Source organism: Engystomops pustulosus, chromosome 3, assembly GCF_040894005.1.
Source record: "Engystomops pustulosus chromosome 3, aEngPut4.maternal, whole genome shotgun sequence".
In the NCBI taxonomy this organism is placed as follows: Eukaryota; Metazoa; Chordata; class Amphibia; order Anura; family Leptodactylidae; genus Engystomops; species Engystomops pustulosus.
Window position 1 is genome coordinate 88,350,742 of NC_092413.1, and position 16,717 is coordinate 88,367,458.

Consider the following 16,717-nt stretch of genomic DNA (forward strand, 5'->3'; position numbering starts at 1 on the left):
ACAGAAGCGGCTTTATTCACCCCAAGTAGCTTCATGGAAGAGGTTTTGTTCAGGTCCTGGGCTGGTTTGCTAATTCTGTCTTTCAAATCAGCTACAATTCATCACCTTATTACACTATGGAAAGAACCTAAAGAAACTAATTGGATATATTTTGATGTGAAAGAAATTAAAATAACTTGGCTGGTTGAAAATCCATATAATGTGCCTAGAAGTTTTCGGCAAACATGCTATAAGTTTACATTAAAAGATCTAACAATAGGTAATAGAATAATTCATTTTGATGCAGCAAGGGAGGCTGGTATCTTTGTAGGGGGTGAATTCCTGGTTTATATGAGAATTTTTAGCTCTATAAAACCACATGATATCATAAGAAGGCTGACCTTGCAATGATGCCCCTTTCAATTTATAAATAAAGTGGCAAGACAAACTCATAACCAGGATGGTTGAGTGTGCCGCGGGGAGCCCCTGTGTAGCGCTGCCGCCGCGCCTTAGCCCCCATACTTACCAACAAGGCCCACGTCGGCGATCCGCCCATCTTCCGTTGCTCCTGCACCGCGCGGCCCATGTCACGTGACTGACGCGACCTGACGTCAGGTCGCGTAAGTCACGTGACATGGGCCGCGCGGTGCAGGAGCTACAGAAGATGGGCGGATCGCCATTAGGAGAGAAGTTACGCGGAAGAAGACATCAAGGGTAAGTATATAGGGTTATTATTTGTATAGGGAAGGCAGCAAGGTTCTTTTTTTCATTAGTAAAGGGAGGCTGGGGCTTTTTATTAGTTAAGGGGGGCTTCTAGGGCCTTTTAATTAGTAAAGGGGGGCTTCTAGGGCCTTTTAATTAGTAAAGGGGGGCCTCTAGGGCCTTTTAATTAGTAAAGGGAGGCCTTTAGGGCCTTTTAATTAGTAAAGGGAGGCCGCTAGGGGCTCTTAATTAGTAAAGGGAGGCCGCTAGGGGCTCTTAATTAGTAAAGGGAGGCCGCTAGGGGCTCTTAATTAGTAAAGGGAGGCCGCTAGGGGCTCTCAATTAGTAAAGGGAGGCCGCTAGGGGCTTTTAATTAGTAAAGGGAGGCCGCTAGGGGCTTTTAATTAGTAAAGGGAGGCCGCTAGGGGCTTTTAATTAGTAAAGGGAGGCCGCTAGGGGCTTTTAATTAGTAAAGGGAGGCCGCTAGGGGCTTTTAATTAGTAAAGGGAGGCTGCTAGGGGCCTTTGATTAGTAAAGGGAGGCCGCTAGGGGCTTTTGATTAGTAAAGGGAGGCCGCTAGAGGTTTTTATTAGTAAAGGGAGGCCGCTAGGGACTCTTAATTAGTAAAGGGAGGCCGCCTGAAGGACGGCTGGCAGGCAGGACCCCTGAAGGACGGCTGGCAGGCAGGACCCCTGAAGGACGGCTGGCAGGCAGGACCCCTGAAGGACTGCTGGCAGGCAGGACCCCTGAAGGACGGCTGGCAGGCAGGACCTCTGAAGGACGGCTGGCAGGCAGGACCCCTGAAGGACGGCTGGCAGGCAGGACCCCTGAAGGACGGCTGGCAGGCAGGACCCCTGAAGGACGGCTGGCAGGCAGGACCCCTGAAGGACGGCTGGCAGGCAGGACCTCTGAAGGACGGCTGGCAGGACCTCTGAAGGACACTAGGATACTGGACCGCCACAGGATTGCAGGACCGCCACAGGATTGCAGGACCACCACAGGATTGCAGGACCGCCACAGGATACCAGGGCTGCCACAGTATAACACAGAACAAGGGAACACAGGAAACCAGGAACACGGGAATCACAGAATCCACAGAGGAGCGTCTGGAAACGCTCGGGAACACGGAGGGCTTTCTCTTCAGTAACAGGACATGAAGATCCGGCAGGGGATGCTGGGAGTCGCCAGGCTATATAGCCGAGCCAGGAATGCCAGAGCCAATAAGGCGAACGCTGGCCCTTTAAGGCTGGGAGAAGACTGCATGGAAACAGCATGTGGCCTACACGCTGGGAGCAAGAGTGCAGGCCAGAGCCAGGAGAGGTAAGAGAGAGCTGGGGGAGCGGGGACCGCGGTAGCAGGCATGGGTACACCCTCAATCCGTACCGAGGATCGCGGGTGTAACCGTGACAGTACCCCCTCCCTTAGGGCCCCTCTTCTCTTCTTCTTCAGCCCGCTGTTCTTCTTTCTTCGCCTCCTCCAATTCTTTTTGGTGACGAGACACCTTAGGAGGAGAGAAGGCACCGGGAAGACTTGGGAAGCAGCAGGCTGGGTTGGCTCTAGGCACACCGGAGCAGCCTCAGGGGAGGCCGGAGCAGCCGTGGGAATCTGCGGAGTCTGGGGCGCCACTTGGGCACCTCTGGCAAGCTGCAGAGTCTCTGGAGGAGCAGTGGCAAGCTGCGGAGGCTGGAGAGTCTCTGGAGGAGCCGTGGCAAGCCGCGGAGGCTGGAGAGTCTCTGGAGGAGCCGTGGCAAGCCGCGGAGGCTGGATAGTCTCTGGAGCAGCATTGGCAGGCCGGGGAGGCTGGAGAGTCTCTGGAGCAGCATTGGCAAGCCGCGGAGGCTGGAGAGTCTCTGGAGCAGCATTGGCCAGCCGCGGAGGCTGGAGAGTCTCTGGAGCAGCATTGGCAAGCCGCGGGGAGCCGCGGAGCCACTGGAGCAGCTGCGGGGAGCCGCGGAGCCACTGGAGCAGCTGCAGGGAGCCGCGGAGCCACTGGAGCAGCTGCAGGGAGCCGCGGAGCCACTGGAGCAGCTGCGGGGAGCCGCGGAGCCACTGGAGCAGCTCTGGGAAGCTGTGCAGGCTTGGGCGCCGCTGGTGCATCTCTGGGAAGCTGCGGAGGCTTGGGTGCCGCTGGTGCAGCTCTGGGAAGCTGCGGAGGCTTGGGCGCCGCTGGTGCAGCTCTGGGAAGCTGCGGAGGCTTGGGCGCCGCTGGTGCAGCACTGGGAAGCTGCGGAGACACTGGGGACACCGGAACCATGCAGGACAGATTAGGTGGTTCAAACCTGGACTGGATTTTTGCCAGGAACTTGGTATGGGTAACCATGTCCGGGTCACCTCTATCCCATAGGGGAGTAGCCCAGTCCAGCGCCTCTCCAGTGAGCAAAGAAAAAACACATGCCAACTTAGTGCGTTCGGGGGTGGACTGGGAGGACGTCAGCTTGATGTACAACGAGCACTGGACGACAAAACTCCTGCAAAAATTGGGGTTGCCATCAAATTTGTGTGGCATCAAAAAATCTGATCCAGAGTTCGCTGCCGAAAAACATGGCTGGGGGACAGAAACAACAGGAGGAGTCACAGGAGCCTGCTGCTGGGAGGCAATAATCCGCAGGGTGGCAGCGAGTTTATCCAAGAGTTCTTTTTGCGCAGCAATCTCTTGGGCCTGCTGGGCAATAGTGCTGGGAAAGTCACCCAGAAGCTGGTACGGATCCTTGACACTGTTCATGGCTTTGGCAGAGATCATGACCTTGGCAGACTCCGTGGTCGGATCTTACTGTCACAGTCTCAGGGGAATAGTCCCTTAGGACTAAGTAAGTGGACTCCCTGGACCACCGCGGGAGATAACAACCTTAGCCACACCCAGGAGCAGAGTCTAAGCGAACTCCTGGTCTTCGCCAGAGCCCGCCGCAAAGCGGGATGGTCTTGCTGCGGCGGGGAGTCACCAGGTCGCTCCACGGGTGCGACTAGGCCCACGGTGGCAGCCAAGGTAGAGACACAGGGACCACGGGAAGGCAGGCAGGCAGGACCACGGGAAGGCAGGCGGGCAGGACCACGGGAAGGCAGGCAGGACCATGGGAAGGCAGGCAGGACCACGGGAAGGCAGGCAGGCAGGACCCCTGAAGGACGGCTGGCAGGACCCCTGAAGGACGGCTGGCAGGCAGGACCCCTGAAGGACGGCTGGCAGGCAGGACCCCTGAAGGACGGCTGGCAGGCAGGACCCCTGAAGGACGGCTGGCAGGCAGGACCCCTGAAGGACGGCTGGCAGGCAGGACCTCTGAAGGACGGCTGGCAGGACCTCTGAAGGACACTCGGATACTGGACCGCCACAGGATTGCAGGACCGCCATAGGATTGCAGGACCGCCACAGGATACCAGGACCGCCACAGGATAACACAGAACAAGGGAACACAGGAAACCAGGAACACGGGAATCACAGAATCCACAGAGGCGTCTGGAAACGCTCGGGAACACGGAGGGCTTTCTCTTCAGCAACAGGACATGAAGATCCGGCAGGGGATGCTGGGAGTCGTCAGGCTATATAGCCGAGCCAGGAATGCCAGAGCCAATAAGGAGAATGCTGGCCCTTTAAGGCTGGGAGAAGTCTGCGCGCGCCCCCTCTAGTGGTAGGAGCACGCAACTGCATGGAAACAGCATGCGGCCTACACGCTGGGAGCAAGAGTGCAGGCCAGAGCCAGGAGAGGTAAGTGAGAGCTGGGGGAGCGGGGACCGCGGCAGCAGGCATGGGTACACCCTCAATCCGTACCGAGGATCGCGGGTGTAACCGTGACAATCAGTAGGTTGATTCTGTAAAAGATAGGTCCGGAAATTTCCATTTTGCTGCTATGTGAATTCTAGTCGCTAAAGCTATAAATTGGACTACATGATGAGATTTATTCTTAACCTTTGCTGGTTTATCTGGTTTATCAGCCTCGGAAGCAACTGTTGGGCAGGTGGGGGTACATATTGGCAAGATGTGCAGGAACGTAGTACATTCTATGTAGTATCCTAAGAGAGGTCTCTATTAACGAAACTTGCTGGCTGCCTTTCGCTAGAGTGGTATAGCAGTGCCTCCACTTTGGCAAGGAGAACTGGCAGCCAAAGTCAGAGTCCCACTGTTTCATAAAGCGTGACTTTATGTCCAGTGGGGGCGCATTGAAAATAGACATCAGGTGCTACAAATGGGTGATACCCTCGTCACCCACCATCGGAAGTCCCCAAATTCTAGTCCTGGCGGAAAAGATGGTTATGTAATAGGGGTAATAATGGAGAAGGGTTAGTTTGCAATTTATGTTGGAATCTAAGAGAGCGACAAACTTTTAAGGAGTGAAGTGAGAATGGGGAAAGGGCTTGCAATAAGGTTGGTAATGGGCCTGTCATCCAGAACAGGCTTGGAAGTGTAACGGATGAATTATCTGGGATTCAAGCAACATCCATCTGGGTGCATTTTTAGGAGCGGCAAATCGGGCTACTTGAGCGCTTTATAGTAAAGGGCGAAATAGGGTAGTGACATACCACCCAGGCTTTTGTGTTTGAACAAGGTAAATAGTGCAAGGCGTGGTCATTTGTTGTCCCGAATTTGGAGATATGGGAGTTGATAAGCTTGAATGTTTTTACAGGGATTAAAATGGGTAAGGATTGGAAAAGATATAAGAACTGTGGTAGGGTCACCATTTTTATTAGGGTCATTTTTTAGTATGGCCAGAAAAGAGTGGACTTTGACCATTTGCCCAAATCTATTTTGAATTGTTGTATTATTGGTGTGTAGTTCCAGTGGAACAATGTGGACCTGTGGCTTGGTAGGTGCACCTCGAGATATGTGATGTAGTGTGGTTTAATCTTAAAGCTTAAGGAATTCATTAGTGCTTCTTGAGTCCTAGCTGGGATATGTAAACAGAGCACTTCAGATTTGTCAGTTTTCAGTGGAAGCTGGCCAGGAGTTGGGTTAAGTTAAGGGATGTGTGAGGGCTAGTGATGGAGAGGAGAAGCTCATCTGCGAAGACACTTACTTTGTAAGTATCATGTGTGGTTTTAAAGCCCTGTTTATCAGGGTTGGCCCGTATTGCTGCTGGCAGAGTTTCCAAAGCCAGAGAAAATAGGGCTGGGAATAGGGGGCAGCCCTGGCTTGTACCTCTGGCAATAGGAATAGGTGTGGGTTGCACTTTAGAGAGCTTGATATAGGCAACTGGATGGTCATAAAGAAGCTTAAGGGTGGATATAAAGTCAGGTGGAAATCTATAGTGTTCCAGGAGTTTAAATAAGTATGGCCATAGCAGAGCCATATATCGGCCAATATCGAACACCTTTTCTTGCGGATATTGTCTGGGGCTTCTCGGGATGGGATAAAGGTTACCTGATCACTATGAATCAATGTTGGTAGAAGCGAGTTCATGTGCTGAGCTAATACTGAAGTAAAAAATTTCTAGTCCAAATTTAGCAAGGATATGGGCCTATAGTTGCTGGGGTATAGAGGATACTTATTAGGTTTAGGTATGACTGTGACATGGGCTAAATAAAAGTCTTGGGGCAGTTGTGCGTGCTGAAGGATGGCGTTGCAGCGCGGATATGTGGTAGAAGGTTGGGGAGGAGCGTTTTATAGTAAGTGACTGATAGGCCGTCAGGGCCTGAGGCTTTACCCAACTTGAGGTTTTTTATTTTCTCTGCAATTTCTTTTTCGGTGACAAAGGGTTTCTGCAGCTGATGCTGGCAGGGAGGCTAAGTGGACCATGATCAAGAGGCTATCAATGCTAGTGGAGTCTGGTTGGGTTGGTAGAGTATATAAGGATTGATAGAATTGGTGAATTGTATTGTAGATACATTCAGGGTGGCAGGTAACACTTCCATCCTGTGTTTTGATAGAGAATACCAAGTTGTGGTGTGCTAACTTTTTGTACATTTTGTTTGCATATTTGTAAAGAAGGGCTTGTGTCCATTTCAGTGCTCTTTCAGTTATCTTGGTGAGGAGAGCTTTAAGCTGAAGCTTAGTATCATATATTCGTTTAGTAAGATGTAATGTGGGGTGTAGCTGGTTGGCTAATTCTAAGCGCTACGTGCAATCCCTTTTACGTTTGGCCGCTAGTCATGGTATGGCATTGGTAATGAATTGTTTATGTGGATGGTATGGTTGGTGGTAGCTGTGGAGCTAAAGTATGACTTGAGTTCTGATTCTATCTGGGAGCGGTTACATGATCTACAAAGAGTGCCTTTTTAATCTCCAGCAATAAAGCGATGAGATCTGTGCGTCAAACTTAAAAACTGTTATGGTCCGACCATGAGGACTGTATGTGTATAGCATAAAGTAAGGAAGGCAAGGAGGTAGTGTTAGTAAATATATAGACAAATCTTGAGTAGGTACGGCACGCTGGCGAGAAGTAAGTGTAACCCTGTATTGTTGCCATGTGATTCTCGCCATGTATCAGCTAGGCTATGTGTTTTAAGCAGTTGCAGGAATAAGCGTCTATAAAGACACATCATGCCAGTCCTGCTCACAGCCGAGCTGTCTGAGGTGAATTGGCGGAGTTTGTGAAATATTGCTTTAATGGTGGGGATTTGAAGGGTCAGTGGTGCATAGCAGTTTACTATTCAAATGTGTCTAGATTGTAACGTGCCAGCTAGGCTCAGCCCTCCACCAAGTCGCGTGCGAGAAGGAAATAGAGAAGGGGAATCCACAACAGTATCGGACGTGGGCTGTTTAAAGTGCTGCAGTAATAGGTTGCAGATCTCGGCACCTGGCTAGGGTAGAAGGGCAGATGTCAGCAAAGAGTTTCACAGAGTCTGGGAGTTGTGGACGCATTTAGAACCACATCTCTAGAATCCTTATGTTGGAGTTTGAGGACCACATTTCTTGGTGAACCTTCTGGTCTGGGTCTCCGGGTACACTTGAGGCAGAGGGAGCAAAGATATTGGTAGCTGTTTTCTTGAGAGCTGTGATGGTTTCTGGTAGGCCTCTGATGTTCCCTCTCAGGGACCTATTTTCCAGGTCTTCACATTTAAGATTAAGGGCCTCTGCACGGTTCAGGTGGTCTTCTAGATGTCCTTCGATCTTCGTCAAGGGCTTCAGCTGTATCGTCCATATGTCACTCCAAGTTGTCTGTTCTGGTAGCAACATTTTGGAGCTGCTTCGTATAAGTCTTGACAGCTGTTGACAGCTCCTTGTGAAAAAATTTCCTGGATGGATCTTGGAAATCTTCAGATGCCATTTCAGTGGGTTGAGACAGCAGAGGAGGATCATCCCGGATTGGGGAGGCTTGTGACGAGTGGGTTTGAGCCCGTGGAGCTGAGGTGGAAGCCATTGGAGGTCTACTCGCTGCCTGAAACTGCTGCAGAAGTGCTGATATGGAAGGGCTTGTCGGTGATGGATCTTTCCTCCGCCTGGGACAAGTCATTTCTCTGTGAGAAAATGGAATCTGGCGAAGAGCTGGAAGATGGGTCAAGGCTAATTGATGTCTGGCTGTAGCGACCTTTAGAGCGGCGCTCTGTGGGTCACAATCGACCTCGCTGGGCACTATACATGAGAGAGACGAAAAATATCAGTCTCTTGATAGATGAGGAGGAGGCCCAAGTTGCGGGGTGCCTGAAAGATGAATAGAATGTAGGCCCTTTAAGGGCGGTTTGCTGTGGTGGAATTAGGCAGTCCGGTGCCTGAAGAGCTCAGAATAGGTGCCCAGGCTATTTTGGGAATAGGTCAGTTGTGATATAGGCTAGCACATTAAGCAGTACAGGCTGCTATGTATAAGCTGCTGGCCAGATAAAAGTGGGCCTAGATGTGGCCGTTGTTTTATTGGCCTGCAGGGCACTGCAGGGTCGGCGAATGCCGGGCTGTTTGTCTGAGGTACTGTAAGAGCCCTGGTACCGTCCACACTGACCTTGTGACTGTGAATCAGTTGGTTGGCTGCCAGGGCAGGGCAGAAGGACAACGGGCACAGTACCTTGCAGATGCAGCTCAAGTCCAGTCCCTTGGTCTAGCTCCGGAGATCAGGGTCTTCTTGAAGCGGCACCGGAGCTCCCAGGTGTGGTCTGCAAAAGATGAATGCAGGCACCAGTGGAGGGCTGCAGGCCTCAGCTGGAGGGTGGTAGGCCTCAGCTGGATGCAGGCCCTTATGGCCTCCCCAGGCTGCAGAACTGTCTGAAAACATTGGCCACAGCATCAAGGGTCCCCCTGAGGCTGATCGGATGGGTAAATGGCCTACTCCCCCACTGGCTGGGTTCCGGAGGCACGGGAGGTGGTGCGGCCGGCCGTGGTTAAGGATCGAGGCCCTGGCTTCTGAGGCCGCACTAGGCCGTAATTGAAAAAATGTCTTGAACTGAGGTACCTTGGAGGTTGGATGTCAGGTAAATGGGCTCGGATGGTGATGGATTTAAGTGCCCGAGTGGATCAACGCAATTTTGCACCTTGCTTGCTCACCCGCTCCCCTTCACACACACCCCCTTCAGGAAGTATGTTTTCAAGTTTGGTTTTATTTTGTCCCAAATGCTTAAAAATCGTATAGGGCTATTTGTGACAGTAAGCCACCTGTCCATAGGGACCTGTGTGTGGTTTAGTGTCCCAAATTCTCCATGACAGGCTCCCTACAAGAATGGATTGTAGAGGAGAGAGTTTAGTTAGTTGAAGGCCGTTTAGTAAAGAGTTCTAGTAGCCTAGAGGTGAGTGAAAATTAGAGTTTTAAAGGTTCCATATGTAAGAAATTATGTTTTCAAGGTGCATATGGCAAGAGCATGCAGGTGAATGAATATGCAGTGAGGTCAGAGGAGAGGTCAGAGTACAGCACAACCCCAAGAAAGTAGGCCTGCTGCCTCTGGGTTATGGTGAAACCACAGACAGAAATGGAAAGGTCAAGGTTGCGTTGGCTAGTCAATGGTGGAAAGACAGGAAATTCACTCTTAGAAAGATGAAACTGTAACTGTCAATCTGAGCAAAACAACAAAGAAACATAATTCTGTTTCAGTTGTCCCTGGGAATCATTCCTCAAAGTATTTTGCCTCTCATTCCCTATTTAATACCTTTTTGTTCGTAGCAACCATCTTTGTCACCTCTGCAAAAAGCTACAATCAGCAAATGGAGGGGTAGAACCTGCCTCCTGTGACATCCACACTGGGACCGTAGTCTAAGTGGCACCTGGTCTTCACCAGAGCCTGTGGCATAGGGGGATGGTCTTATTGCTGAGGGGTGCCACCAGGTCGTTCCACAGGTGCGACTAGTCCACGGTGGCAGCCAATGTAGTAATGCAAAACACATTTTGTGCCCAGGATAACAGCGGGAGTACAGCGCTGCAAGGAACCCTGGAACTCACAGCAGGAACAAGGGAGAAGGAATACGGAATAGGAATGTAGGAACAGACTGAAACGCAGTAACAGGAACACAGGAACGGGAACACGGAGGAACCCTGGAAACACAGAAAAACGGAGGAACACTGGAAACGCAGGAACACAGGAGGGCTTTCACTTCACAAGAAAAGGCTCAAGATCCGACAGGGAATGACGGGAGCCGCCGGATTATATAGCAAACCGGAAGTGACCAGCACTATTCACCAGGATGCTGGCCCTTTAAATCCTGGAGAGCCAGCGGGGATGTGCCTGCGATCCGAGACATGGATCGCGGGACACCCTTGACAGGCCTCCTCCTTCTAAAACCAACCTTTAAAATTATGCTAATGTGGCAGAGGGGCAAAAACAGGTGTTAAAATAGCTAAAAAGGAGAATCGTTGCATTGCATTTGGTATGAAAATACGCATTCACTGGCAGCAAACAACATAACCGTGGTCCTTTATATTATATGAGGCCAATATGTCATTGGTGTGTGATGCTGAAGAAAAGACTACAGGACTGGGACCTGCTCAAAAATTGTAGCTCATACACCAGGCAATTGGCTCATACACCAAGGCCATGTCTATGACCCCATAGCAATACATTTAGATGTTTGCTAGACATCAATATTCGCTGGCAATTATTACAAATCAATGATTACTTCATTTATCTTATATTTTCTCTGGATCACAACCCCAGACGATTATTTTCTACCTTTAATTACCTTTACATCCTTCGACACCCTCACCTGGCCCTCTGCTGGATCTCCTCATACCTCTACAACTGGACGTTCGGTGTCCATCACTCTCATACTACCTTCTCACCCCGCCCCCTCTATGTTGGTGTTGGTGTCCCTCAAAGTTCTGACCTGGGACCTCTACTCTTCTTTATCTACACCTCTGGCCTAGGACAGCTCATTAAGTCCCATGGCTTTCAATACCACTCCTATGCAGATGAGACACTCTGGCTAGAAGAGAGGTGATATATGGACCAGAAATAAAGATCTGCCATCTGCAACGGATATATCTGTGACGGATATATCTGTCACTGAGCTCAGCTGATTGACACTCTTTGACGGATATATCCGTCAATCAGCTGATGCCGGTTCAACTTGACATCAGAGTTAAGCCTGCATCAGTATACACAGTATACACCGACCTATTAAATGCCTTGGTCAGTGCGACCGCAGCATTTTTAATAAGCTTCTGGGGGTCTTTCCCAAATGATCGCCCCTCCTACGTGCCGGAGAGAGGACCGCCAATCGTTGCTGTGGCAGCCCTGAAGTCCAATCAGGACCCCAAGGATGTCCACAAGCCTTGCCTGTAAGATCCTGCCTGTAGCAGAATCTTACAGTCACTGGTGGTGAGGTATTTTTTTGTCTATGTTTGGCATTGTTTTGGGGAAGATGTGGTGGAAATGCTATTTTGCAACTTTCGATTGAGCCAACGGACAAAGTAACTCACTTTGACATGCAGCAAATTCAATATTTGCATAAACTAGTTTTCACAATAGAACTGAATTCATGAATTATGACTCTCCATTTAGCAGTAAAATGCCGCCAGTCCCCACCCTGGCTCTATTATGGAGTGTGCACCTTCTAGTGGTTCTTTTTTAGAGCGTGCACCTTCTTGTGGTTCTATTATGGAGGGTGCACCTTCCGGTGGTTCTATTTTGGGGGGTGCACGTTCTGGAGGTTCTATTATGGAGGGTGCACCTTCTGGCGGTTCTATTTTTGAGCGTGCACCTTCTGGTGGTTCTATTAAGGTGCATGCACCTTCAGGGGGTTCTATTATGGAGCATGCACCTTGTGGTGGATCTATTATGGAGCGTACACCTTCTGGAGGTCCTATTATGGACTGTGCACCTTCTAGTGGTTCTATTATGGAGTGTGCACCTTCTGGTGGTTCTATTATTGAGTGTGCACCTTCTGGCAGATCTATTATGAAGTGTGGGCCTTTTGGTGGATCTATTATACAGCATGCACCTTCTGGTGGTTCTATTATGGAGTGTGCACCTTCTGATGGTTCTATTATGGAGTTTGCACCTTCTGGCGGATCTATTATGGAGTGTGCACCTTCAGGTGGTTCTATTTTGGAGTGTGCACCTTCTGGCGGATCTATTATGGAGTGTGCACCTTCTGATGGTTCTATTATGGAGTGTGCCCTTTCTGGTGGATCTATTATAGAGCCTGCATCTTCTGGTGGTTCTATTATGGAGTGTGCACCTTCTGGTTGATCTATTATGGAGTGTGCACCTTCGAGTGGTTCTACTATGGAGTGTGCACCTTCTGGCGGATCTATTATGGAGTGGGCACCTTCAGGTGGTTCTATTATGGAGTGTGCACCTTCTGGTTGTTCTATTATGGAGTGTGAACCTTCTGGCAGATCTATTATGCAGCATGCGCCTTCTGGTGGATCTATTATAGAGCATGCACCTTCTGGTGGTTCTATTATGGAGTGTGCACCTTCTGGTGGATCTATTATGGAGTGTGCACCTTCTGATGGTTCTATTATGGAGTGTGCACTTTCTGGTGGATCTATTATAGAGCCTGCATCTTCTGGTGGTTCTATTATGGAGTGTGTACCTTCTGATGGTTCTATTATGGAGTGTGCACCTTCTGGTTGATCTATTATGGAGTCTGCACCTTCTAGTGGTTCTATTATGGAGTGTGCACCTTGTGGTGGATCTATTATGGAGCATGCACCTTCAGGTGGTTCTATTATGGAGTGTGCACCTTCTGGTGGTTCTATTATGGAGTGTGAACCTTCTGGCAGATCTATTATACAGCGTGCGCCTTCTGGTGGATCTATTATAGAGCATGCACCTTCTGATGGTTCTATTATAGAGTGTGATCCTTCAGGTCAATCTATTATGGAGTGTGCACTTTCAGATGGTTCTATTATGGAGCATGCACCTTCTGGAGGTTTTATTATAGAGAATGCACCTTCTAGTGGATCTATTATAGAGCATGCACCTTCTGGTGGTTCTATTATGGAGTGTGCACCTTCTGGCGGATCTATTATACAGCATGCACCTTCTAGTGGTTCTATTATGGAGTGTGCACCTTCTGATGGTTCTATTATGGAGTTTGCACCTTCTGGCGGATCTATTATGGAGTGTGCACCTTCAGGTGGTTCTATTTTGGAGTGTGCACCTTCTGGCAGATCTATTATGGAGTGTGCACCTTCTGATGGTTCTATTATGGAGTGTGCCCTTTCTGGTGGATCTATTATAGAGCCTGCATCTTCTGGTGGTTCTATTATGGAGTGTGCACCTTCTGGTTGATCTATTATGGAGTGTGCACCTTCGAGTGGTTCTACTATGGAGTGTGCACCTTCTGGCGGATCTATTATGGAGTGGGCACCTTCAGGTGGTTCTATTATGGAGTGGGCACCTTCAGGTGGTTCTATTATGGAGTGTGCACCTTCTGGTTGTTCTATTATGGAGTGTGAACCTTCTGGCAGATCTATTATGCAGCATGCGCCTTCTGGTGGATCTATTATAGAGCATGCACCTTCTGGTGGTTCTATTATGGAGTGTGCACCTTCTGGTGGATCTATTATGGAGTGTGCACCTTCTGATGGTTCTATTATGGAGTGTGCACTTTCTGGTGGATCTATTATAGAGCCTGCATCTTCTGGTGGTTCTATTATGGAGTGTGTACCTTCTGATGGTTCTATTATGGAGTGTGCACCTTCTGGTTGATCTATTATGGAGTGTGCACCTTCTAGTGGTTCTATTATGGAGTGTGCACCTTGTGGTGGATCTATTATGGAGCATGCACCTTCAGGTGGTTCTATTATGGAGTGTGCACCTTCTGGTGGTTCTATTATGGAGTGTGAACCTTCTGGCAGATCTATTATACAGCGTGCGCCTTCTGGTGGATCTATTATAGAGCATGCACCTTCTGATGGTTCTATTATAGAGTGTGATCCTTCAGGTCAATCTATTATGGAGTGTGCACTTTCAGATGGTTCTATTATGGAGCATGCACCTTCTGGAGGTTTTATTATAGAGAATGCACCTTCTAGTGGATCTATTATAGAGCATGCACCTTCTGGTGGTTCTATTATGGAGTGTGCACCTTCTGGCGGATCTATTATAAAGCGTGCACCTTCTGATGGTTCTATTATAGAGTGTGATCCTTCAGGTCAATCTATTATGGAGCGTGCACCTTCTGGTTGATCTACTATGGAGTGTGCACCTTCTGATGGTTCTATTATGGAGTGTGCACCTTCTGGCGGATCTATTATAAAGCGTGCATCTTCTGATGGTTCTATTATGGAGTGTGCACCTTCTGGTGGATCTATTATAGAGCATGCACCTTCTGATGGTTCTATTATAGAGTGTGATCCTTCAGGTCAATCTATTATGGAGTGTGCACTTTCAGATGGTTCTATTATGGAGCATGCACCTTCTGGAGGTTTTATTATAGAGAATGCACCTTCTAGTGGATCTATTATAGAGCATGCACCTTCTGGTGGCTCTATTATGGAGTGTGCACCTTCTGGCGGATCTATTATAAAGCGTGCACCTTCTGATGGTTCTATTATAGAGTGTGATCCTTCAGGTCAATCTATTATGGAGCGTGCACCTTCAGATGGTTCTATTATGGAGTGTGCACCTTGTGGTGGATCTATAATGGAGTGTGCACCTTCTGGAGGTTTTATTATAGAGCATGCACCTTCTAGTGGTTCTATTATAGAGCATGCACCTTTTGGTGGTTCTATTATGGAGTGTGCACCTTCTGGCAGAGCTATTATGGAGCGTGGGCCTTTTGGTGGATCTATTATAGAGCATGCACCTTCTGGTGGTTCTATTATGGAGTGTGAACCTTCTGGTGGTTCTATTATGGAGTGTGAACCTTCTAGCAGATCCATTATGCAGCGTGCGCCTTCTGGTGGATCTATTATAGAGCATGCACCTTCAGGTGGTTCTATTATGGAGTGTGCACCTTCTGATGGATCTATTATAGAGCGTGCAACTTCAGGTGGTTATATTGTGGAGAGAGCACTGGCAGATCCATTATGACGTGTACACCTTCAGGTGGTTCTATTATGAAGTGTACACCTTCTGGTGGATCTATTATGGAGTGTGCACCTTCTGGTGGTTCTATTTTAGAGCGTGCACCTTCTGCTGGATCTATAATGGAGTGTGCACCTTCTGGTGCATCTATTATAGAGCATGCACCTTCTGCTGGATCTACAATGGAGTGTGCACCATCTGCTGGATCTATAATGGAGTATGTACCGTTTTGTGGTGTGTGCAGTGTAAATGCTCTACATAGTGCCACCAGATGGAGAAAAACTTCAAAGAATCACTAGATTTAGCACACTCCGCATAGAAACTCCAAATATCGCACACAGCATCACTAGGAGAACTCACTGCACTGCTCATACAATCCTGATAGTCAGAGCGCGGGCACACAGTTAGAGCTGCACGATCTTCCGGCCGCTGCTGCATCACCCACAAGAGGGCGCTCATTCTCTGGAGCGCACTACACGCAGACATCATGTGACTGTGATGTCATCAAGGTTCTCGCTTGCATAGAAAAGCTTTTCCGCTTTTCGTCACTTCCGCTCTGCTCGCCATTGCTGTGTGTTGCTGTATACGGAGGCGCCATGACGGACCGCTATACCATCCACAGTCAGCTGGAGCACCTGCAGTCCAAGTACATCGGCACCGGGCACGCGGACACCACGAAGTGGGAATGGTTGGTGAACCAGCACCGCGACTCGTACTGCTCCTACATGGGCCACTTCGACCTTCTCAACTACTTCGCCGTGGCCGAGAACGAGAGCAAGGCCCGGGTGCGCTTTAACCTGATGGAGAAGATGCTGCAGCCGTGCGGACCGCCTGTAGACAAGCCGGATGAGTCATAGAGCCGGGAGGAGGTGGAGGGCGCAGGCGCGTACGGGGCCAGGCTCATATTAACTGGACGGCACCGGCTTATATGGACTGTATGGAGCCTGCACATAGTGACTGGACGGCACCGGCTCATATTGACTGCATTGAGGCTACACGTATTAATTGGGCGGCACCGGCTCATATCTACAGTATAGAACCTACACATCGGTACCGGCTCGTATGGACTGTGTAGAGTCTGCACACAGTAAGGGGCATGGGCCTCAGCAGCCGCATGGACGTGACGCCTCCGCTTCTCAGTTTTGGGGACTTTTTTTTTTATCCGTGTTTGTTCTTGTGTTGGTAGTGCACACCTGACCACTGGTGGGCGCTGGATTAAAGATCATTCCTATTCCATGCCATTAGTCTTTGTATGGTTTTCTTCCCTCTGGGGGCAGCCGGGCCTTGATCATATCATCTCCTGTCCTGTATGGGCTGCTTGGTGCAATTTATATCTTTAATCATTTAGTTTTAAAGGGGTTTATCTGACATTAATAAATCACCCACAGGATGGCACATTGTAGACTAAACGGTTGTGTCCATTGCCCACCCCTGCCAAGGAGCTACAGCAGAATCATTTCTTTCATTGGGGCACCACCTGCCACTGGACAGAAGTGTTCATCCTGGATATACATTCACACAGCCAAATGCATACCACTGGGGAGGAGGGGTGACCCCTCCATAGAGAAGCCCTGCATGGCCTGCACGCACGTGGAAAAATAGAGCATGCTCTATCTTTTCCCATGTAGGGTGTGGAATGGTGCCACATTTACATCCCCCCCCCCCCAGCCGGCCATGTGAATGTACCCTTAGGCTTTATCGTAATCTGGTGATA

General features: G+C 49.4%; 1 protein-coding gene across 1 annotated transcript; it reads left to right on the plus strand.

Annotated features, from left to right (window-relative positions):
* Positions 1 to 15,534: 15,534 nt before the first annotated feature.
* On the plus strand, positions 15,535 to 16,239 carry SF3B5 (splicing factor 3b subunit 5). The gene has a single exon (XM_072139518.1). It carries the CDS (start codon positions 15,600 to 15,602, stop codon positions 15,858 to 15,860), a length of 261 nt encoding a protein of 86 aa, XP_071995619.1. The 5' UTR covers positions 15,535 to 15,599; the 3' UTR covers positions 15,861 to 16,239.
* Positions 16,240 to 16,717: the final 478 nt, after the last annotated feature.

Bases quoted from the DNA above. Each gene is read 5' to 3' on its own strand.
- SF3B5 (XM_072139518.1), top strand. From the start codon at position 15,600: ATGACGGACCGCTATACCATCCACAGTCAGCTGGAGCACCTGCAGTCC.